The sequence below is a fragment of the Hemicordylus capensis genome, chromosome 4, assembly GCF_027244095.1.
Source record: "Hemicordylus capensis ecotype Gifberg chromosome 4, rHemCap1.1.pri, whole genome shotgun sequence".
In the NCBI taxonomy this organism is placed as follows: domain Eukaryota; kingdom Metazoa; phylum Chordata; class Lepidosauria; order Squamata; family Cordylidae; genus Hemicordylus; species Hemicordylus capensis.
Genome location: NC_069660.1, coordinates 224,558,301 through 224,583,473, shown reverse-complemented (window position 1 = coordinate 224,583,473; position 25,173 = coordinate 224,558,301). Strand labels below are relative to the sequence as shown.

At 43.0% G+C, this 25,173-nt stretch overlaps 1 protein-coding gene and 1 long non-coding RNA gene across 7 annotated transcripts in view; one reads left to right on the top strand and one right to left on the bottom strand.

Annotated features, from left to right (window-relative positions):
* The window catches only part of GALR1 (galanin receptor 1), a 40,528-nt gene extending 20,060 nt beyond the window's left edge, over positions 1 to 20,468 (top strand). The window contains exons 2-6 of one of the 6 annotated variants that reach the window (XR_008306874.1): positions 1,153 to 1,218; positions 9,744 to 10,017; positions 12,046 to 12,107; positions 17,654 to 17,752; positions 19,929 to 20,204. Coding sequence is in view for 3 of the 6 variants with exons in the window: in XM_053249070.1 (XP_053105045.1) it covers positions 1,153 to 1,218; positions 9,744 to 10,061 (384 nt within the window). In the remaining 3 variants the exon portion in view is untranslated. Of the gene's footprint in view, positions 1 to 1,152; positions 1,219 to 9,743; positions 11,093 to 12,045; positions 13,333 to 17,653; positions 18,347 to 19,928; positions 20,205 to 20,449 lie in introns of those variants that run through there. The other 5 variants (XR_008306873.1, XR_008306872.1, XM_053249071.1 and 2 more) reach the window with 5 other exon arrangements.
* Positions 20,469 to 21,149: 681 nt separating this feature from the next.
* On the bottom strand, positions 21,150 to 24,373 carry LOC128325297 (uncharacterized). The gene is made up of 3 exons (XR_008307355.1): positions 24,309 to 24,373; positions 23,107 to 23,156; positions 21,150 to 21,222 (listed from the first exon to the last, which is right to left on the bottom strand). It is a non-coding gene; the product is annotated as an uncharacterized LOC128325297 (long non-coding RNA).
* Between the last annotated feature and the right edge of the window lie 800 nt (positions 24,374 to 25,173).

Genomic DNA, 25,173 nt, shown 5'->3' with positions numbered 1-25,173 from the left:
TAATAGCCATATTAGTAAGACATCACATTTAACTCACTTATCACAAGAACCAAACTAAGAGCAAATGAATACAATCCTAGCTCATAAGCTTCAGCTCAGTATTTACAAGCCCTGATTCTCTGTACACAGTGCCAATTTGAATATGTGTACAGTAACTTATATTATATTATTTTTTTAAAAAAAAAATTACCTGTAGCCCCTTCAGGGGGCTTCCTAAAGGCTGTGGGGGTGTCTTCAAAGGTTCCCTCTGCCCTTGCTGGCCTTTATGGCTTCACAGGGAAAATTTGAGCATGTGTGGTGGCCATTTATTTTTATATATATATATATATATATATATATATATATATATATATATATATATATATATATATATATTGGCCGCTTGAAAACAAAATGGCCACCATGCATGCTCAAATGGCCTCTGAGGTCTGGCATGGCATTTCAGTGGCCATTTAAAAAATAATAATTTAATTTTCAAAAGTGGTGCCCCCCTTCAAGTGGCGCCCGGGACACGTGCTCTGCCTGCCCTACCCTAGATACCCCCCTGCTTGGTTGCCCTGTGGAATGACCTTTGCCAAGAGAAAGATAGCGGGAGTGTATCTTGTTAGTTCTTTTGGACCTCTCAGTGGCTTTCAATACCATCGACCATTGGGTAAAATAAAGTGTGCTGTCAAGTCGATTTTGACTCCTGGCACCCGCAGAGCCCTGTGATTTTCCTTGGTAGAATACAGGAGAGTTTTACCATTGCCTCCTTCCGCTTGTTAGTCAAGCATTTCCCTGCTGCACCACTTAAGGTGACCGACCATTGGGAGAGACACCTTTTAAAGTGGTGATTCTCTTATATTTAGCAGAGAGAAAGCAACTGGCCCTAATCATCCCCAGCACAGCATCACTCCAGTAGCTGTGATGGTGTCTACCTTATGTTTCTTTTTACATTGTGAGCTTTTTGGGGAGAGGGCACTATCTTATTTAAGTATTTATTTTTCTATGTAAACTACTTTGAGAATTTGGTTGAAAAGTGGTATATACATTCGTAGTAGTAGCGGAAGCAGTAGCTGTAATAGTTGGAGAGACTGTTTTACCAAGTAGAATGTTACCAAGACTCTGAATTTTTACAAAGGAAAAAGTAAAAGGTGCACATTATTTTTTCAGGTCATCAACCATCTGCATAAAAAGCTGAGGAACATATCAAAGAAGTCAGAAGCATCCAAGAAAAAGGTGAATAGATTTTCTTATTTAATATTATTTTCATTATTTTATTATAAAATAAAGAATGCTTTTACAAAGATGCAGAGACATACAGAATTATTCTGCTTGCTTTATTTGCATATCCCTGAATCCATATCACTGAAAATCAAAGGTTGAATTTGCAGACATGCATCATAGACATAATTTATCTCCTAGTCCTAGTTAATTTGGTTCTAGAGTTTTACTGAAGGTGAGTGTATGGAAAATACAGCCTTTACAGCATATGCATCTTTTAACTGTAATGGGTGTGATTTAACTTTTGTAAACTACCTTGGGATCTCTTGTGAAAGGTGGTATAAAAACTGAACAAATGAATGAATGAACAAGTGTTGAATCACACCCATTACTGCTGTTCAATCTGTATTCATACATATGGCTCATGTGCAAGTTCCATTGAAACAATGGAGACTATTCATCAGCAGTGATGCTACTTTAAATCTTGTTAAAGGCTGTGTGTGGCAGAGTGTAGTTTTTTTATTATTAATTATTATTAATTATTATTATTAATTCAGTTTCTATACTGCCCTTCCAAAAATGGCTCAGGGCAGTTTACACAGAGAAATAACAAACAAATAAGATTTATTTATTTATTTATTTATTTATTTATTTATTTATTTATTTATTTATTTATTTATTTATACATTACATTTTTACAAGATGGATCCCTGTCCCCAAAGGGCTCACAATCTAAAAAGAAACATAAGATAGATACCAGCAACAGTCACTGGAGGTACTGTGCTGGGGTGGATAGGGCCAGTTACTTTTAGATGCTGCAGCATAATATTATCATTTTTAATTTTTTTTAGCAGAACTGACCGCATGTGCAGCATAGCCCTATACATATTTACTCAGAAGTAAGCCCCTTTGTGTTCAGTGGAGCTTAGTCTCTAGAAGTATATTTAGGATTGCAGCCTCCAACATGCAAACAAATACATTTCAAGGCTAAGCAAGACCCCTTTGCTTAGAATTTTATTCTCATACCTGTTCTAAAGAATGACTTTAACCAAGGCACATTAGTAAATGCAGAACTGATGATACAATGCTTTGTAACATTTACAGTACATATTAGGAGCCACCAAATCTCTTCATTAAATTGTTTACAAATAAAGGATGGCATTTTCCAAGAAAGTCTAGGAAATACGTGGCGTTGCAAAATATCCAAAACTGTGAATAATTGAATTTCTTTTCAAACCTTCCCTCTATCATTATGATTTATTTAAATTGATTGCAGTGATTTTATTCATTCTAGCAAATCAATGTCAACACACAGTTTTTGCAACTATTATTTTTTTTAATTTACCAATAAAAGTTTGGTTAGAAGGAATTGATTATATATTTCCTATTTTGCTTTAAGTCAGATGTGACTGAAGGGGTCTGTTTGTCTCCATTAGGGATGTGCACAAAACCGGCTTGGCCTGTTTGATTCGAATTTGAACCAGCTTTGAACCAGGGTGGGCAGGTTTGGTTTTGGTTTTGCTTGAACATGCCCCACCCCCGGTTCGGTTCAAATTTGAACCCAGTTCAAATCGGTTCTAAAAGGTTCTACAACATAGGGTATAATGGAGACTTGAACCAGCCCATCACTCCCTATGTAGAGCACCTAGGGGAACAAAACTAGGGTGGGTGGTAGGCACTCAAGGGTGGCAACCACCCACTGAGCCCCAAAGCAATTGGACACTTCTGTGAGATTTAATGAATTTTTGAAGATTTTTTTTCAATTTTTGCATTTCTCCCATAGGTAATAATGGGGATTTGAACCAGCCCTATTCCCCCCTTGGGGTGTGCCAGGGGTCTGGGGGTATGGGTGGGTCTGGGGGTATGGGTGGGTTGTACCACAGCTCCCCTCAGGCAGCCCCAAGCAGATGGGGTTCATGATTCCCCCCCCCGGAATTTTTTCAGTTACTGTCCTTTTAACAAGTCTATATCTATTAGAGTAGCTTCTCTGGTCTGTATATATTCGTGTGTATGGGAGATCTTCATAGGGATTCACTGAGAGAACTCATACAGCCAGCAACAATCCAATTTGTGTTTGGACTTGCTGTGTATGAATTCTCTCAATAAATCCCTATGAAGATCTCCCATACACACACATATATATACAGACCAGAGAAGCTACTCTAATAGAGATGGACTTGTTAAAAGGAGTGACCTCCTCTTCCCTAACTCTTTCGACCACGAGGTCCCTCCACCTGGGCAAGTCATCCACGCAAATGACATTGCCTTTGATGGTCGGGTCACAGAGTCAAGCCAGGACATACTCCTTTCTGTCACCCAATTCATCAACCAGCCTGTGGACAACCCCAGCCTTCAGCCTTCCAGCCAGAGCATGTCCGTCTGGCATGGTCAGTGAAGTCCGGAGTTCACCCATCAGCTTTTCCAGGAGGAAAGCTGTGGGCAGGACCTGGCTCAGAGGAGTGGTGTTGCCACACAAGCTCTTCATGGCAAACAGGAAGGGCTCGAGTGCTGACATCATCTCAGACATGAGCTTCCACTCTGCACTGCATAGGTCGCACACGCCCAAGGAATAGTTCCTCCCTAGGTCATCAAGGGCCACCTCCTGCTCCAGCAGGCGCTGGAACAAGAGGAAGGTGGAGTTCCGTGGGGATGAGACGTTGTGGAAGCCCATGGACATGCTGCGACTCATCAAGCTGGCACCTGGACTTCTCAGTCAGTGGAAGTGTGCTGTAATCTTGCGGGACTTCTCCACAAGCGCAGCAGTGGCAACAGCACCTAACACGAGGCAGCCATGTTCCCTGGACACCTTCGCCTCCTTGAGGCCAAGCGCATCCCTGACAGTCAGGTGGGTTAGGGAAATGGGCCAGAGAGAAGCCTCAGACCAAAGGGCCTGGGGCCCCCTGGCCCAGAGAAGAGGAGAGGAAGAGAGAGAAAGAAAGAGACACTCACTCACTCACTCGGGGGGGGGGAGCAGCAGAACAAACACACACACAGTCACACCTGGGGGAAAAAGGTTTAAAGCAGGGGAGAGAAGAGCAGGGACAGAGAAACAGGCAGAAGGGAATAGGGGATTGGGAACAAAAACACAGCAGCCTGCCTTGCAGACTCTCACCACACCAGCAGCACCAGCACCATCAGGCCAGAAGGAAGCCAAGCAACAACTGCAGCCAGAGTGCTTTTGCTAGGCCAGAAGCTTGGCTTTAAATAGGATTTGAAACTCCCTCCTTTGGGAGTCCCCACTTTTGTCCTCCCCCCTGGCCAATAGGGTGCCAGTTCTCAAGGACTCAAGGACTGGCACAGTGCAGAGCCTACCAGAGAGCCAGACTCATCTGGCCAATCAGGGAAGCAAGAGCTCAGCCAATGAAATCAAGCCACACAAGTCACACAAAATGGAAGACAACATCAAAAATGGCCTCTAGAACCTTCAAACCAGCTCGAACAGGCTCGAGCCAAACCTGGCTTAATTGGTTCATACTTGGACCAGCATTAACTGCAATGCCCTGTTTGGTCCGAGTTTGAACCTTTGAACCAAACCGGTTCAAATTCAAACTGGTTTGCACGTCCCTAGTCTTCTTCTTTTGGTTTGACAGAGGCACCATGCAATGAGGAGCAGGCACTTTGACCACTGTAACCTTCAACAAGGCAGAACATATTTTATTAGTTCCTCTCAGCCAAAGTGCTCTTTCATTTTGTTTGTTCTTCTAGACTGTTGTCTTTCATTTGCCCCTCTCTGTTCTTGTGCTGGTTTTTTGCCTGTGTGCTGTACATCTATACAAAGAACTATACAGAAACAATTAAGGGGGAAAAGCCACAAGGAGATATAAGCAGAAGTAGGGATGTGCGAACCGGTTCGGATCCGAACCGGTTCGGGTCCGAACCGGTTCCGGTTCGGAGGTTCGGATCGAACCGAACCACCCCTGGTTCGGTTCGAATCCGAACCGAACTGGGGGTGGTTCGTTTCGAACCGGTTCGGACCGGTTTGGATCGGTTTGGAAAGCTGAAAATTGGTCAGATGGTAGCTGGCACCCAGGGGTACCTGTCACCCAAACCCCAAAGCAATCGGACACTCGTACGATTTTTTATGAATTTTTGAAAAATATTTTTATTTTTCTCTCATAGGATATAATGGGACCCGAACCAGGCCATTATTTCTTATTGTGGAGCACTCATGGATGCCAACAACCATGCAAACCCTGAAGCAATCAGACACCCCTATGATTTTTTATGAATATTTGAAATATTTTTAATTATTTTTCTCATTGAGTATAATGGGACCCGAACCAGTCCATATCCCCTGTTGTGGAGGACCTAGGAGCACAAAAGCAGGGTGGGTGGTAGACAGGCATGGGTGCCTACCACCCAAAAAATCTCAAGGCAATTGGACACTCCTCTGATTATTGGTGAATTGTTAAGTGTTTTTGAATTCCTCATAGAGAATAATTAGGATTGCAGCAAATGTATAGCTTCACATCGGGGGGAAAGGGGTGTCATAGAGTGCAGTGTGGTGGGTGGTAGTTCCTAGGGTGGGCAAGGAAGCTATCAGAATTATTTGAAAGGAATTGGGCAAAGAGGTGATTTTTAAGTGATTTTTGAAGTTTACGCGTCTTTAAGGTTTTTCCTCATAATAAGTTATAATGGAGCTTTCAGCAGCCCTATAAGTGCACATGGGGGTGCTGGGGTGGCCCAGAGCAAGTGGTGGTGTAGTGCACATAGGGTGCCAACCACCCCCATGGGTTTCTAACCCATGGGGTACAGGGATCTCTGGTAGGGGCACCCCCATGGGTACAGGGTTCTCTTGTTTCTGAGGTATTGAGTGTGGATTCTATGATAGCAAATGAGATTTTCAATGAGACACCATCAATCCACTCTAATATGCTATCATAGAATCCACACTCCGCCTCCTGCTTCTTCTCTGTGTGTGTGCTTAGTAGGGGTGTGCAATTCGGGATTTCGGGTGATTTGGCTCGGACCCGAACCGAATCACCCCTGTTCTGTTTTGTGCCCAAATCTGGGTCACCCGAATCACCCTTGATTTGGTTCGGATTTGGATTTAATCCGAATCTGAATCCGAATCGATTCGGGGGGGTAAAAAGGGGCCCAGGGGCAAAATTTTGGGGTGGGGTGGTAGTGCCCAATGGGTAGAGTCTACCACCCCAATTTCAGGGGGATTGGGCAAAGGGCTGATTTTTGGTGAATTTTTAAAGTTTTAGTGACTTTGGGGCAGTTCGGGGGCAAAGCATGGGATCTGGGCAAAAGGAGTGGGGTGGGGTGGTAGTGCCTAATGGGTGCAGGCTACCACCCCAATTTCAGGGGGATTGGGCAAAGGGCTGATTTTTGGTAAATTTCTGAAAATTTCATATCTTTGGGGCATATTGGGGCATATTGGGGCAGAAAGTGGGGCCTGGGGCAGAATAGTGGGGTGTGATGGTAGTGCCTAATGGGTGGAGGCTACCACCCCAATTTCAGGGGGTTTGGACAAAGGGGTGATTTTTTGAGAATTTTTGAAGTTTTAGTGACTTTGGGGCAGTTTGGGGGCAGAAAGTGGATCTGCCCCAAAATAGTGGGGTGGGGTGGTAGTGCCTAATGGGTGGAGGCTACCACCCCAATTTCAGGGGGATTGGGCAGAGGGCTGATTTTTTGAGAATTTTTGAAGTTTGGGTGTCTTTGGGGCAGATTGGGGGCAGAAAGTGGATCTGCCCCAAAGGAGTGGGGTGGGCTGGTAGATAGTGCCTAATGGGTGGAGGCTACCACCCATCCCCAATTTAAGAGTGATTGGGCAGAGGGGTGAATTATGGTGAATTTATTTGTATGAGGTTTGTCTTCATAAGGTGAAGTGTGCTAAATTGATTACTTCCTCATATTATTCATAGTAAAGGAAAGTGTGAAAAAGTGAAAGTGGGGTCATGAGAGTTGTTTAATTGAAAAATATCTCATTTGCTATGATAGAATGAGAATTCACACCTTTTCTATTCACCATAATTCACCCCTCTGCCCAATCACTCTTAAATTGGGGATGGGTGGTAGCCTCCACCCATTAGGCACTATCTACCAGCCCACCCCACTCCTTTGGGGCAGATCCACTTTCTGCCCCCAATCTGCCCCAAAGACACCCAAACTTCAAAAATTCTCAAAAAATCAGCCCTCTGCCCAATCCCCCTGAAATTGGTGTGGTAGCCTCCACACATTAGGCACTACCACCCCACCCCACTATTTTGGGGCAGATCCACTTTCTGCCCCCAAACTGCCCCAAAGTCACTAAAACTTCAAAAATTCTCAAAAAATCACCCCTTTGTCCAAACCCCCTGAAATTGGGGTGGTAGCCTCCGCCCATTAGGCACTACCACCACACCCCACTATTCTGCCCCAGCCCCCACTTTCTGCCCCAATCTGCCCCAATCTGCCCCAAAGACATGAAATTTTCAGAAATTTACCAAAAATCAGCCCTTTGCCCAACCCCCCTGAAATTGGGGTGGTAGCCTGCAACCATTAGGCACTACCACCCCACCCCACTCCTTTTGCCCAGATCCCATGCTATGCCCCCGAACTGCCCCAAAGTCACTAAAACTTTAAAAAATCGCCAAAAATCAGAGGAAGGTCCAATCGACTTGAAATTTGGGTTGCAGGTAGAACACAAGGTCCCCTTTCAAACCAGCTATTTTTTGAGATCCGAACCGGTTCGGTTCGGATCCGAACCGGTTCGGATCCGAACCGAACCGGGGGGGTGGTTCGGCAAAACCAAAACCGAACCACCCTGGTCCGGTTCGGACCCGGTTCGGATCCGAACCGAACCGGGAGAACCGGTTTTATGCACATCCCTAAGCAGAAGACCTTAGAGTCCTCTAAGGTCGTACGCTTGGCTAGATCTGCTTCTGGATAGTTGCTGTAACTGCCACTTGCAATACCATGCTAGGGTGCTTACTTGCTGATAGATACATATGCGAACAAGCACTTTAGCCTTCTGCTTGAAACAGCTGGCTAGAGTATTTATCAGTTCACAAGTATACTTGTGTAGCACACTGTCTTTTAAAAAGACAAACCAGATCCGAAAGGCCACATGAAAGAACTGGGGAAACAGTTTCAGCAGAAGCCTGTGTGAGTGGATGAGCCTGCATGATCGCCTCATGGGCTTGTACAGTCCTAGTCCTAAATTGAACAGAAGATAGAGTTAGATAAATTGAGCTTTTAAAATTTTAACTAATCTAAGTTCTATTTGCTGGCTTTCTCCAGTATTGTTAGAAGAGGTCTGCTTTGTGTAGCTGTTCTCATATATTCATAACAAGTTAGCAACTTATGATTCTGCTTCAAGGGGGAGGTTGGCAAGCCTACCACAAACACATCATCTGCTTATGTGTAAATGCCACAGGCTGTCAAGAGGCAGGGTGAAGAGTTTATAATATGTATTTATGATGTATTGGAACCACAAAAAAGACATTAGAATAGCATATCACATTTGCTGAAATTATATTTCATGTACCTTTATTTTCTAAGGACCACCCTTAAGAGCAGTTCCATTAAATAAACCAGACTTGTAGTGTTTCCTTGGTTGCAAATTATATCTATAACATTATAAAGGTTTCTGAGATATAATGGAATAAAATGTTGCAAGGGATTTTTCAGGCTATTATGTACAATTATTCTTGCTGAAAGCTCCATCTATCATAAGTATGATAGATTTAATAGATAGAGGGTCAAACCCTTTCATCAGCTGCAGCCAAGGTTGCTTGGATATAATTTTTAAGTCTTGTAGCTGTTAACAAACAAGGGCAGGAGGAACTTGAGAGAAATTAATATGTAATAGAACTATATAATATATGTCAGGAACTACAATTTGTTTTAGTTAGGTTCATGGACCGAAAGAGTTGCTGTTGACTGATATTAGAAAATGATACAACAAAAACCTCTTTTTTTCTTATTCTTTAGGAAAATAAAATAATTATGAATTATATACTTCTAGTCTAGGATTAATTTTATTTCTGATCAGCCTGATAATCTAAGGTCAGTTCACATATCCTAAAATGTGCCCCAAGTGTGTGATGACTATGATATAGGATAGAAAACTGAATGCTAGTTTTTACACGCCTGCTAAATTTTCAGCATTTAAGGAGACAAATAATATCTTCCAGTTACCTCATATCATCCTGAAAATCTGTCTGGCTTCCTAAGGGAGCAATCTGACTTCTGATTCTGTGAGCATTTCTAACATACAATTTATTCACTATGCCTTTGTCACATGAATCTCCCTTTGAATCCTAAATTCAAAGAGGGGGATGGGTTAGATCTACACAAAGGTGGATATTTTAGTCATTGATGGGGTCAAAAGATGAATTCCAAACACAAGGGAACCCATTGGCCTAATAATTTTTGGTAAAAAATTGTCACTGGTTTAGTGTACTTGAACAGAATACATGAAAATCAGTTGTGCTTAGGTACACTCTCTTTTCATAGGTGTTCCTATGTATTTGTAATGACTTCGAACCTATATTATGAGGCTGTTTGTCTAATTGTTGAGAAATAATCTATGCTTTACTTTTCCATTTTAGACAGCTCAAACGGTCCTGGTGGTGGTTGTGGTCTTTGGGATATCCTGGCTGCCACATCATGTTGTACACCTCTGGGCTGAATTTGGAGATTTCCCCCTGACTCAAGCCTCGTTTCTCTTCAGGATAACAGCGCATTGCCTAGCTTATAGCAATTCTTCTGTGAATCCCATTATATACGCATTCCTCTCTGAGAATTTCAGGAAAGCCTATAAGCAAGTATTCAAATGCCAGATTGGTAACAAATCATCTCTGAATGAAGTTAAAGAAAGTAAGAGTAAGTTTGAAACACCACCAACTACCAATTCTACCCATGTGTGAACAACAACAATAAATGTCTTTATAATGCTGGGTTTTGATTTGAGTGGACTTGTTTAAAATGAAAAGCACAAGAGTTCCAAAAGTGAGCATCGAGATCTATGTTAACAATCATATTCAGTTTATTGAAGTTTAATTTGTAGTAACAGCTGGTGAAGAGGAGTATACCTTGGTTATGAGAAAAAATGGGTTCAGATCAATAAAAATCCAATATCCTTTCATGACAGATTTTTCAAATGGAGACCATTTTAGTCTAAAAATTCTGCCAGAAAAGTAAGCAAGTCTTGTGTGTAAATTCACCATCATTATGCATTTTATACCCACCATATATTTTCTCATATACAAACAAATCCATTAAAATGAGATTTTTGGGGCATATTTTACAAGGAAAGGGGATAAAAATAAAATGCACATGATGTGGTAAAATTGGAACGTATTTCAGAGGTGATCTGTTCACTATGCAATGGCCCATGGAATTACTATTACTGTAGTTATATAATCAGCCTAATCCAGAGATCCACCAATTTAACACAGCAGGATCCTCCTATGCAGACCTCTATATACATAAAGCAGAGCAGTCATCCTTCTCTTATAGGTAATACATAGCAGATTACCATAAGAGGCTGAACTGCTGTTCCACACATACAGGATCTTGTGGATGGTAATCTGCTGTGTAGGATAATTGAGAGCAGGTTGACTTCTCTGCTTTCTGTCTATGGGAACCTGTATGGGATCCTGCCCCGCCTGGTTAATAAACAGGCCATCTTGGCAGATCCACATCCAAATATGTAAGAAGCATTTGGAAATAGGCATAACAGTGATGAAGTGCAAATGTCCTGCCAGTCTATACATATCTACATTTTGTTTCCAACAAATCTATACCCAATCAAACAGTCATAGATAAATTTTTAAATTTTAAGAGAAGCGGCTTACATTTGCTAGACAGCAGAAAATTACTAGAAAATATATTCAAAATAAAATTATTGGTTTACACACTGCACAACAGGCCATGCATCCAAGAAAGATGCAGGCTCACTGCTTCTTCATCACTCACCAGCATATGTACATTCCTAGAGATGCTCCACGTGAACAATGTCATGCATCATTGCTGCAATGCTTTATTCCCTTCATTCCCATTGGGAGTAGTACACTGCAGCGATGATGCATAGAATCGTTTGCAGGGACCCTCCCCTACCATCAATAGGAATGAATATGGGCTGGTGAGTACCATGGTAGCAGTCAGCCCACATCCTTCTTGGATACATGGCTTGCTGTGCAGTATGTAAGCCAGTATGTGCAGTATGTGATTCTATATTCTAATAATTTTCTGCTATCTAGTAAATGTAGGATCTTACATAACTTCACACACAGAAGGAAATATATTTATTTCCTAAATTTATATCCAATCATTTGGTTTGCTTCTCAGCTAGCCATTTTAATGTCTTGTTTTTGAGAAGAATGTATACCCACGTTTGTTTCTTTTTCATATGTTTTTCTGTTTTCACAAACTGTATAACTTCACAGGCACCAACACAGAGAAATGAACCAAATGACCCCATCCCCCAGGTGGATTCAGATGACAGGCTTTGGTTGTGATGGAAGTGATGCAACCATCAAACGATTATTTCTTTTTGGTGTGATGATGGGCTCTTCTCAGAGAAAAGTTCATATACCACAAATTACTGCTGTCTGTGGCCCAACTCCCCCCCCCCCCAATTTCTTAAGTAGAAAACTGAATTGGCTCTGTTCAGGTATTTATTCTAGATAGGATGAATGTGTATAGCTTGAGGACAATGCCTGCCATCATGATGCTGCCCTCTCAGAATGAGCACTGAAAAGTATGAAATCCCCATGAAAATGTATTCATTTTCTGGACTAGAGCTGCAGATTTTCATGTGAAATATGTCTGAACTATTTCTTACACTTTCCCCCCAGTGTAATTTGCCCTTCACTTATACCCCAATATTTTCTCCCAATTCTGTTTTAGGTGAAATTTGACAGCAAAGATCTTTCCCAGGCTCAACTTTGCCATGAAGAATACTGAACATGGTAGTGCCTGGATAGGATCAATATTTTGCTCTGGAGGGGGAAAATGCTAATTTTAAGTCCCTCTTCCCTTTAATAGTTTGTTGTTGCTTTTTGTTGCTTTTTTCTCGCTGAAGTCCTCATTTTATGACACATCTTTTGCACATTGCATCCAATTTATTGGGATGTGCCCATATGGCATTATTTTACGGGGGGGGGACCCCCTGCTTTAGCTCATGTAAGAGGCTTTCTGTATCTCAGTGGAATTCTTGACTTTCCCCTCTTTGAGTGCACACTACATAACAAACCACTTTAAAACTCCCATCAGTTTCAAAAGCAGTCTGCCATGTGACACTGGAGGTGGGGGTGGTTGGGAAGGAAATTCTGTTCCATAAGAAGTCTAAAGGTTATTTAAGTTCATGGAACCAGTTTCATGAATGTTTGGATCCTGGCTGTCCAGGATCCAAAGTATTTCCAAATTGATATGGCCACCTATTGAAACATTAAGATAATGGGTAATCTTATGGAGAAAGGTGCAGAAGAGAAGTTAAAATCTTGCAATCAGAAAATTTAAGCAACAGGAGCAATCCAATTGACTATGCAAATTTTTCCATACTAATTTTTTAGTGGTATGAATCAGTTGGCACTGGAATGATCTTTTTGAGGAGCTGGTTTCATTTTGCATGTATCAATCAACTACAAATATATCTTTCAATCAACTACAAGTATGGCACAAAATCATCTTTGTATCATTCCGTGATGGGCTAGAGGCCAGGAAGCAACTGTTGTTACATGAAATGTCCTATCTAGGCTTGGCACATTTTTTAAAAAATAAATCTATATCTGCTTAGCCTGTACATGAGCACTGAGATTCAGGTTTGATTTTGTGGGGTTGAGGAGCAGACTTGCTCTGCATTGACCTGCAGGTGGTCAGGTGCTGCTTGTCCATTTCCTCCCAGTCACCACTGTTTTGAATGCAGCATACATTGTATATCTTTGTATTTAGAGTGTGGCTCAATGGTGATTGAATGTAAGGTTAAAAGGCTGAAAATACAAATGCAGCAGAAAGCCGTCAACAAGGGGCCATGCTGGAGAGCAATGTTACCCAATAATATAATCATGATAGTCCTAATATTTGCACATCAATTTCATGCACTTTACTTATACACAAGCTACAAAAAATTTCCTCAGTTTCTTGATCAGTATATATTATCTTCTCTCTTTTTGTATATAAAAAGCATTTTCATTCTCACTGCTTCAAAGATGCATTCAGCTGAAATTGTTTAATGTTGTTAGCCTATGTAGAAAATGGGTAGTATGAATGGAATTTTGTGATCCAGCACAGCAGGTTTGACAAGACAAATTCTGAGTAGTGAATAATAATGCATGCCATTTTCTATTATTATTATTTATTATTTTCACACTTTTGTAAATTTAGCACAATCACAAAAAAGTTTCAAAAATATCTGATTTGAAGACTTAACTGAAAGTCAAGAAGTGACAATACTGAAGGAAGGCATGTATAAACAGAACTGCCTAAAATTTGAATAGGCAGATTTCCCACAGAAATCTACTTTTCAGGACCAGGGAAGCACTGAAAGAACTGAAAACAGAATTCCACTTTTAGAGTATTTGCACATGCTTAATACTGCGTTAGTCAGATGAGCCTGCCATGAATTTTACTCATTAATGAATGATCATGGTAGCCTTGGGGTAGATCACTAGGTTGTTCTTAGTGAGAGTCTGTGGCCCTATTTGGATGTGTTCCCAGGATGAAGATCATGCTTCCATGGTAGAGGAATGAGCAATTTCTGCCCCTTCTCTCTGCTCATAACATTTTTGAGGGGGAATGTACATGTCATTCAGAAATCTGTACGTACAGGCAACAGTGTGGAAATTGCATATCACATGCTGCATTACAAATGGATGTGAATGCATGTCTGCTCTACCACCCCCACCTCCACCACCACCAGAATGGGATCTTTGCCTGGATAAACATTTGGGTCTCTGTTACAAGGGGTAGGATGAAATGATGAAACTGCAACAAAGTTCATTAATTGACTCCTTAGTAAAATGGAACCAATTGTTGAAAAGAAGGATTGGAGAAAAACGGGAATATGGGTTATAATTGTTTAAACAATTGTTTAAATTGTTTTCAATTCATAGAATTACTAGGCAGCAAACTAAATGTGTGGTGTTTTTTTTAAAAACAAAACAAAACACTACACTTCTACATGGATTCCCTCACTGAACTCTCTTATGATAATATAACACGCCTATCAGTCTAGAGCTTCGATCCTCCACTGGCCAGTTGGTTAAAAGTGCATAACACTTTTAGAAAAAGTGTTAGAAAAGCTGAATTTCCCCAAACCTACCTAGTTTAAGACTTATTGCTGTCTGCAGCTAGATTGTGAAGACTGAATATTCATTTTTTTTTATTTTATATGCATTTGTAACCCTCCTAATTCCAAGGAATTAAAGGTTCAATATGCATTTTTTACTTATTTGCATTTGTAATATTCCTAATTCCAAGACTTTAAAGCAGACAACAGTAAAGCAATTAACACCAATAAGTAAAACTAGCTTAACCTGCCCAGAGCATCTGCATGCTAGTACTTGATTGCTCTCCTGCCACAGCTTCCCTCACTTCAGAGATCTCTCCACCCTCACCTGAGCCCCACTCCTGCTCCTCCTCCTCCATCTGGTTGCTTCCATCCCCCTCACCCCTCTTGGTCACTCCTCCATCCCTTTATTTCATCCCCCTCACCCCACTTTGTCGCAACTGTAGCGTTGTAACTAGGGGTGTGCAATTTGGGTTTTCGGTGATTCGGTTCGGGACCCAAACCAAATCACCCCCATTCTGTTCTGTGCCTGAATATGGGCTACCCGAATCACCCCTGATTCGGTTCGGACTTGGATTAAATCCGAATCTGAATCTGAACCGATTCAGGTAAAAAAATGGGTCCCAGGGGCAAAATAGTGGGGTGGGGTGGTATTGCCCAATGGGTGGAGGCTACCACCCAAATTTCAGGGGGATTGGTCAAAGGGCTGATTTTTGGTGAATTTTTGAAGTTTTAGTGTCTTTGGGGCAGATAGGGGGCATAACGTGAGATCTGGGTCAAAAGAGTGGGGTGGGGTGGGAGTGACTAATGGGTGGAGGTTACCACCCCAATTGCAGAGGGATTGGGCAAAGGGCTGATTTTTGGTGAATTTCTGAAGTTTACATGTCTTTAAGGTTTTCCCCCATGAAGGGTGTATCGCTTCACGTCGGGGGGAAAGGGGTGTACTAGTGCTGGGTGGGGTTGGTGGTAGTGCCAGGTAGGGGCAGGAAGCTACCTGAATTTTTTCAAAGGATTTGGGCAGAGGGCTGATTTTTGGTGAATTGTTGAAGTTCACGCGTCTTTACGGTTTTCCCTCATAAGTTATAATGGAGCTTTCAGCAGCCCCATAAGTGCACTTGGGGGGTGCTGGGGTGGCCCAGAGAGAGTGGTGGTGTAGTGCACATAGGGTGCCAACCACCCCCATGGGTTTCTAACCCATGGGGTACAGGGTTCTGTTGTTTCAGAGGTTTTCTGAGTGTGGATTCTATGATAGCAAATTAGAGTGGATTCATGGTGTCTCATTGAAAATCTCATTAGCTATCATAGAATCCACACTCAGAAAACCTCAGAAACAACAGAACCCTGTACCCCATGGGTTAGAAACCCATGGGGGTGGTTGGCACCCTGTGTGCACTACACCACCACTCGCTCTGGGCCACCCCAGGACCCCCTAAGTGCACTTATGGGGCTGATGAAAGCTCCATTATAACTTATTATGAGGAAAAACCTTAAAGACGTGAAAACTTCAACAATTAACCAAAAATCAGCCCTCTGCCCAAATCCTTTGAAAAAATTCAGGTAGCTTCCTTCCCCAACCCGGCACTACGACCAACCCCACCCCGCTCTAGGACACCCCTTTCCCCCTGACGTGAAGCGATACACCCTTCACGGGGAAAACCTTAAAGACGCGTAAACTTCAGAAATTCACCAAAAATCAGCCCTCTGCCCAATCACTCTGAAATTGGTAGCCTCCACCCATTACGCACTACCACCCCACCCCACCCTTTTGGCACAGATCCCACATTATGCCCCTATCTGCCCAAAGACACCAAAACTTCAGAAATTCACCAAAAATCAGCCCTCTGCCCAATCACTCTAAAATTGGTAGCCTCCACCCATTACGCACTACCACCCCACCCCACCCTTTTGGCACAGATCCCACATTATGCCCCTATCTGCCCAAAGACACCAAAACTTCAGAAATTCACCAAAAATCAGCCCTTTCCCCAATCCCTCTGCAATTGGGGTGGTAACCTACACCCATTAGGAACTACCACCCCACCCCACTATTTTGCCCCTGGCACCCAAAATTCGAGCAGACATCACATCCAACCTTTTTGCATTGAAGTCAATGGGATGCAAAAAGGCGGGAAATTCAAATAGACGTCATAGCTCAAAACGGAGGGGGGAAAGAAGGCAAAAAAATGGAGGTCCAAATCACCCGAATTTTCAGGCCCGAAATTTGGGTGATTCGGCTCGTGCCCGAAATTTCTCGGATCTTTTCATGGGTGATTCATTTCGGCCCTGGATCTCCCGAAATTCGCTGTTTCGGGCACAGATCGTTCTGTGCCCGAAACATTTTGCACATCCCTAGTTGTAACACCTATTGGCCAAGCTGCAACCCCCTATCCCCAGAGACCTCCCCACCCTCACCCAAGCTCCACTCCTGCTCCTCCCCCACAGGAGAAGCAGCAGCAGTGGTTTACTGGGCCCTTCCTTGCTGCTGCCACTGCCATGTCCTCAGGCCACTGACAGGCCCACTGTTCCCCTCAGGCCACTGACAGGCCCAGGCCCATCCCTTGCCTGCCTGGCTGCCTCCCTCCACCAATGGCCTCAGTAGCCCCAAACAGCAGTAGTGGTTGACTGGGCCCTTCCATTCTGCCACCGCCACCACCATGGCCACTTGTTCCCCTCAGGCCACTGCAAGGCTCGGGCTCATCCCTTGCCCTTCCTTCTTTCTCTCCCCCCCTTTCCTTTCTCTCTTTCTCTTTTCTCCACTCACTCTTCCCTTGACTTTCTTCCCCTCCCACCCCCTTCATGAGGGATCCATATGAACAGATCTTGTTCATCTTGTTTCCTCATCTGATTCACACAATGGCAGCCTCTTTCTCCTGAAGGGGCTCTTTTCTCCCTCATGACCCCTCTCTTCACATACCCCTGCCTACTACATCCACACACACACATATATTCCTCTCCTCTACAATCAAGAACATCTTCTGAACAGTAACAGTTGCATTCCACCTGACCTTAACCATCAAAGACTCCTCCTCCCTATCTGCATATGGAATCTCCACTGCCCAGTCACCATAGTGCTTCTGCTCATGAGCACTCTCGAGAGCTGCCACACACGGGATTAGCCACGGGTATGCTTTAGAGAATTATATATAGAGATATATAGATACCCATAGAAAACAGTGAATAATTACATTGAATTTAATTGCCCACTTAACCTTTGTTTGTGGTCCTCAGACTCTGACAAGCCCTCCACAAAAGGAGATCATATGTTCTAGGGAGAGATAGGATCCGGAGGCAGATGGAGCTTTCCTGCCTACAACAGCCAAGATCTAGGTGGGTTGAATGAACTTTGCCAGTGAACCTATGATAGTGGCTCACACACTGCACAAGGCAATGCAGGAGGTTGGAGTGCCGCATAAACACCAACAATGATGTTACACAACAGGGCAGTTCTGCTCCATTGTGAAATTGTGCAATGTAGTTTTGTGACATGCATTGGATATAATGGTCATTGATCCATTTTGTGCAACTTTGGTGGAGGGAAACTGCCTTGTTGCGCAACACAGTGGTGTCTACACAGAAGGTATGTGAGCCAGTATTTGCATTGTCATATGAAGCTGTCAGACTACTGGTATTGTCTGCCCAAGATGGCAATAAGTCTTCAAGGTCTCAGGGAGAAGTCTTTCCCACCATCTCTAGGGATGTGCACAAGCCGTTCGTACAGCTGCTGGTGGGGCGAGGAGTGGTTCCCTTTAAAAGCAGGTAAGGAGCTCCTTACCTGCTCATCCCTACCCCACCACTTCTTCACCAGTGGCACCTGCTCTCCAGAAGGCCATGTGCGGCTGTGGCACTGTTCCCTGCAGCCTCCATGCAGTATTCAGTTCAACCCTGAACTGTCGAACCGAACAGGTTTGACATTGAACACGTTCGCACATCCCTAGCAACTTCCATGAGGCATGGCCATGTGCATGCCAATGCCTCATAGAAGCAGCTAGGGATGTGCGAACATGTTCAATGTCGAACCTGTTCGGTTCGACAGTTCAGGGTTGAACTGAACCATCCCCGGTCCGACCCTGGACTGAACACCCCCCAATTGTTTGGCCGCTGCAGCAGAGATGGTGAGTCGGCTGAATCGGCTGGTTTGGGCTTCAAGGAAGGCCGGTGGGGGGAGAGGGAACCTCCATGGACTCCTGCCTCCAACAACTCCCTCGAGGGGGGTAAGGTAGGTGTGTGTGTGTGTGTGTGTGTGTGAGTGTGTGAATGAAATGGTCCGCAAACGACCACCCCCCAGACTGAACTGAACTGGGGGGTGCTGGACTGAACTGGCCTGGTCCGGTTCGAGTACAGACTTGAACCGAACTGGGCCAGCCGGTTCCGTGCACATCCCTAGAGGCTGCAGGGAACAGCGTTGCACCCACACACAACCTTTTGGAAAGCAGAGGCTGCCAGCAGAAAAGCGGTGCGGTTGGGCTGAACACATAAGAAGCTCCTTACTTGCTTTTTAAGGGAACAACTCCCTGCCCCACCAAGCCAGTTCAAAGACTGGCACCTGATCTGGCTTGGCACATCCCAGAGGAGGCACCAAACCAGCTTGTGCACATCCCTAATCACCTCCTATTCAATCCATTGCTTTTAAATGGAGATGCTAGGGAATGAACTTGGGATATTTTGAATGGAAAACCTTTCCTCTACCACTCAGTTATGGCACCAGTATTATCATCTCACCCTTATTTTAAAAATCCATGAAGTAGTATGTAGTTTAGATTGAAGCCAGATATGTCCTATTTTATTCCTTCTCTAAGGGCAGTATTTGACTGGTGTGGTATTCCAGCCCACAGATGTTCACATGCAGCAGTAGGCTCAGACTGCATAAAGTGTTCAGAAAATCTCTGTACAAACACCTCTGAATCAGATTATTGATACTGATTGTGGAGGGAACAAGGCAGAGCTTGTTTTGAAAGGGAGGTCCAGTTTTTAAAAGTCTGAGAAGCACTAGTAGTATTTCAAATAGTTACTTGGAATAGCAATTGCTTTTATTGGCATTTCGTAAAGATTTTAATTATTACATCATCATAATTGGTAATCCTGAGCTATTTAAGCAATTAGAATTAGAAAGAGGAGCCCCTCATGTTCAATTTTGGACAATTATATTAAATTTCACACATCTATTGGCATCTCATAGACCCTACAAGGAATACTCAGACAAGTGGGAAAAGGGGTGGGGGAGGGGAAGAAATACTGCAAAGGTGGGATTCATTCCAGGGCTGTGGCTGAAATATCTGAGGATGCTTCAACTGTGACTTTCAGCTGATTGAATCAGACCCTCCACTATAAAACAAAACTCTTCTTGTGTTCTTATTGTTAACCTGCTCATGTGGCATTTGTCTGAGCATTTCCTATTAGCAGCCACTAAACCTTTACAGGTTTAAAAAAAAAAAGAGCCACAATCCACCCCATGTCCCTTTCATGTGCATAACTTTCTTCTCTCCCTCCTCATCCTCATCCTCAGCTCAGTGTATGGTGATGTACCTGGCCACTGTGTTCAATGGGAGACCAACTCACTTCCCATATACTGAATGATCCAGCCATTACACACTCCTCTCCAGGACTGAGTGTGCCTGTAGTGCTCCATAGTTTGTAATTTTCATTATTTTACACATGTGCATGCCTTTAAAGTTAATATCTTATAGCCTGTTGTATTCTTCTTTTGGCAAATGAATGTTACTGTTTCTAAGAGATGCACTGTATTTTAAAGTGTTACAATAAAGAAATATTACTTTCCATATTTAAACTGTGTGGAGAATCAATGCACTCGATCAATGCATAATGATGATGTTATGAATACATTTGTTTTATGACATCCAGACTAAATTACTCATGAGTAATCCCACTGAAATTGATGGGACAAGTTAGCCACCATTAACATGTCCCATTAATTTCAGTGGGGCTGCCTGTGAGTAATTTGGTCTGGATGTCAGCCATAATTATCAGCTGCTAGAGACTCTCTTTCTCTGATATATATTTTTTCAGTACTGGAAGCCAAAAGGACTTTTTCAACTTGCAATATAATTTGACAAAGGCGAGCGCAGCAAGTAAAACTTGAATCATTATGTGCTAACAAAGAGTAAGTCTGAGAGTTGTGCTTTCTGTTATTCCCATTACTGAAGAGATAATGTTAATAAAACAGCTCCAAGGTTATTGATGAATACCCCTAAATGTGTTTGGGCTTTGTGTGGGGAATTAGCAAGCTGGGGTGGAGCAGTCAGAATACTTTCACATCAGAATACTTTTTGTGTAAAGCTCTGGTCCCAGGAAAATGAACTGACAAAGAGGTTGAAGTACAAAATAAAGTAGGGTTTTATTTAAGGGGTTAGGGGTGCAGTGGAATAAGATAATTGATTAAAGCAGTATTACTACTAAAAATACGTTACAAAGATTAACCAGCCAAAGAGACAATTTAGCTTAGTGTCCGAATTAAATGACTTCCAGGCTGGCTAGAGAAAGGAGGCTGTAGAGAAACAGGTTTTTGGATTCAAGAAAGAGCAAGGATAGGGAGAGCCCAGAGGGGCACAGTGATCATCATACAACCTCGTCCTTCCATTTAGTGGCAACTGGACCCTCATGGCTCAGAAGCAATCAAAGGACTTCTTTCCTCAGGGATGGAACCAGGCAGCAGTGGAGAACCAAAAGCAGCTCGGGGGCCAGGTAGCAGGAGTAAATCCCAGAGGTGTCTGTTTTCATGCACCCAGCTTCTTGTAGCAGTGAGGTGAGCTGGGTAGGTTAGGCCAGCGAGGAAGGCCGATCTGGAGGTTGAGAACATGAATGGTGTGAAGAGCAAGACATGGCCTAGTGTTATGGCTGATGTCAAGTCAATCACCCATACAGTGGGTGACTCCATGGTGTAGAGACCAAATGAAGCCCATTGGTTCAAGAAACCAGGGCCAGTTATAGCCCAAAATCGTCTCTGAGGCAAAAAACAAACAAACCAAAACACACACACACCACACACACACCCTGCCTCAGTTCCTTCTTCCTGAGAAGGGAAATTCCAGTGGATCTCAAAAGGATCCATTGTCTTTGTTTGTTGTGCTTGAGTAAGACACAATGGCATTAATGGTAAAAAACAAACTGTATGTAAACGGACTGAATGGATGTGCAAGGATGATGTCTGTTAGGTAGGGATGTGCTAATTGATTTGGGTACAAATCAATTTGTACCTGAATCTAGCTGATTCGGGTGATTTAGAGACAAAACAAATCACCCCTGTGGTCTGTTGGCTAGATTTGGGTACTAATCGAATCATGCCTGATTAGATTCAAATCGATTCAAGATTTGGATCCTGCCTATTAATTCCCCCAGATTCCCAGCTTTCATTTAAATAAGTAAGTAAGTAAGTAAGTAAATCAATCAATCAATCAATAAAGCTAAGCTCTAGCCCTTGTAGAAGTGGAGTTATGGAGCAAAATGTGTGGTTACTATTTTTCAAGTGTTTGGATTCTTTGGTCTATAATAACCTTCCCTCAATGAATCCCTATGAGGATTCATTACACACCTTCATTTCTTCCATTCATTTTGACTGTCTTTTTGACAGTGCCAACTGTCAACTGCCATGTGCCAACTACACCCCACTCCCACCTGCAAGGCAGTGGGGTGCTACTCAGTTTATGTTCTAGGATTTTTTTCAAGTGTTTAGGCTCTTTGGTGTCTAATAACCTTTCCTCATAATGAATCCCTATGAGGATTCATTGCACACCAGAGTCTAAACACCTCAAAAATTCCTAAAATATAAACTGAGTACCCAGTGGCTTGTGGGTTGCAGGGTAGTTGGAACATGGGATGTCACTGATTCCCCACCCCCAGCTGTAAAGCAGTGGGGTCAAAATGAACAGAAGAAATGAAGGTGTGTAATGAAGACACCAAATAATCTAAACACTGCAAAAATACCTAAAAATAAACTGAGTACCCCAGTGTGTGTGTGTGTGTGTGTGTGTGTGTGTGTGTGGTGTAGTTGGCACATGGCAGTTGACAGTTGGCACTGTACAGTGACAGTCAAAATGAACTGAAGAAATGAAGGTGTGCAATAAATCCTCATAGGGATTCATTACGAGGAAAAGTTATTATACACCAAAGAATCTGAACACTTGCAAAATGATGACTGCACCTTTTGCTCCATAACTCCACTTCTCCAAGGGCTAGAGCTTAGCCTCTTTTTTTTCTTCAATGAAAGCTGGGGATCTGTGTTAGGGTTAGGATATGGCAACTTCAAATCCCCATTGTTTCCTATGGTGGAAATGTTCAAACTCAATAAAAACCTATATAAATTCATTAGAAATGAAGCAAATGTTCCACCGCCTTGAGATTTGGGTGGTAGGTGGCACCTATGGGGACCTACCCATCACCCAAATTCTGTGCCCCTCAGACCTTGTTAAGTGGCCCAAATCCAAATTGAATCAAAGCAAATACAAATCAAATCTGTGGTGATTTGGAGGGGGTAGATTTGGATACAACAAATCAAGGGAGATTTGTTTGGGGCACAAATGGAATTTAAAAAATCAGTTTGTGCACATCTCTACTGTTAGGTTGGAAGGACCCAGTAAACCAATCAGTAATTTTAATGAGCGCACCTCTTGAGTTCCTATTGCTCACTTAGCTCTTTTATGATGGGAAGGGAGTTGTGTTCATAGTACCTTATCTGGCTTTCCTGCTGAGGTGATTAGTGTTAGCTTGTTTGAGGCAACTGCAAAGAAGGGGGAAATAAAGGGTCAATCTTTGGACAGAGAGACCTTGAAAGTGGAGTTAATTCAAAAGCTAACTTTGGTCTGCTTTGATATTCTCTAATACAGGGAAAGCTGCGAGGATAATCCCCTTTCAGTTCACTTGGCAGTAGCTGAATCCGAGGTTGATCGTCCCACTGCCTGCTAAGTGACCTGTTCCCATATGCCAACAAACGGGGAGCCCACGATCCTGTGAGACTCCTGAGCATGTTAAGAGTGGGAGTTACAAGCCTGTAGTCCAAGACATAAGCAGAGAGGGTTCTGGGAACCCATCAAAGGGCAGTACTGGCAACAATAAGTCATTCTCCATGTTAAAAAGTTGTTTGTCCCTAGCCAGGGGAACATCAAACAAAGCTGAAACCATTAGTTCTCACATGTACATATTGCTGGCTTTGATTGCAGGCCAGTACTGCAGTTTGTTTTAAGAAACACCCTGGCTGACAGCCAAACTAGTTTACTCATGAGTAGTGCAATTGAAATTAATGGAAATTCCCCATTAATTTCAGTGACACTATTCAGGATGTAAACTAGTCTGTCAGCCAGCATTAAAAAACAAACAAACAAACAAAAACCCTTCCCAGAAGTCATATTCTCAGTAAAGATACTAATTAAGATATGTTTTAATCACCATCTCTGTTAGCATGTATATTAATCTGCACCAAAATGAATTGGAACTTCACTCTCATAGGCTGGAATTTCTCCAAGAAATAAAAACAGAAAAATCCAACACTGATATAAATGATGTAAATATTAAAATATTATTGGGGAGGGGAGAGAAATCTAAATGCCATTTTCTATTGACTTAGGCTGCACGTCAGTTACTCAGGAGACATTTCAAAAAGGATATTCCAGAACCGTTTCAGAGCGAGTGGCTTCAAGCCCTAACCTCTAATCGTGTTTGACACCATTTACCACAGAATCTTTCAGGACTACCTATCTAGTTTGGAAGAATCAGTCATGACCAAAACATTTAGCAGTAGGTAGGTTCTTCTAAGTGGTCTCTGTCCATCACTCAGATGGGCTTCATGCCTGCATGAAGAGACCTTCAGAACACTTGCAAGCTAATCTTTTTTTCCTGGTCCTCTGATAGGTAGATAGGCCCCTCCCCCCTGTACCTTGGTCATGTGATCCACACCCTCCTCCTCAGTCCTTTTTTGTCCGCCAGAGAGGAAACACCTTGGGACATCCTTGCAAGCTTTTCCTGTCAGACAAAATATAGGGTTTTTTCTCATTTTATTTCATGTGTATTCATTCTGGTCTCTCCTCTTTAGATATTCATATACTTCTCTTGGTTTAGTCCAATCACCCCCCCTTTTTTAAATAAACAAATGAGATGACAGAAATTTCAAAATGAATAAGTAATAATAATACTTTTTTTAAAAAGAAAGGAAATGACGTGAAGGAGAGAAGAAAGTGGTGAAGTGTAAGGCTGACAAGACAACCTTTAAATGTTGCCCTCAGTGCTGGTCAGCTTTCCCCTCATCGGATGGCCACAGCCTTTGCCTATTTTGCTTAGGAGAATTGCATTTGTCTGCCTCCTGCCTTCACTGGCTTAACTTCTCCCAGAAAGCGAGATGTAACAAGGCCTCCCATCTGTACCTCTACCTGTGGGTGCGTGCCCTGTCAGCCCCACCTATTATGGAGCAAGTCTGCAGCGCTCCAACAAAGACCTCCGTGGAGGGGCCAACAGCGTTGTTAGTGGTGGTTCCGCCACCAGGAGGGCCTGGGACTCCCTCTGCCTCCTCCATCCTACCTGCACCCTCTGTCCCACTGCCTCTGATGCAGACAGCCTCAGAGCGGCCAGATGTCATGTTAACACTTCCTTCTGCCCCCCCCCCCCAATATCTCCGGTCACGCTCCTTCGATCAAGCCTGAGATCTCCTGTCAAAGGCATAAAAAACACAAGAAGAGGAAAGTGAAAGCCCCTAACGCGTCGGCCCAAAAGATGAAAAAGAGCTTGTCAGCACTGGACAGCCAGAG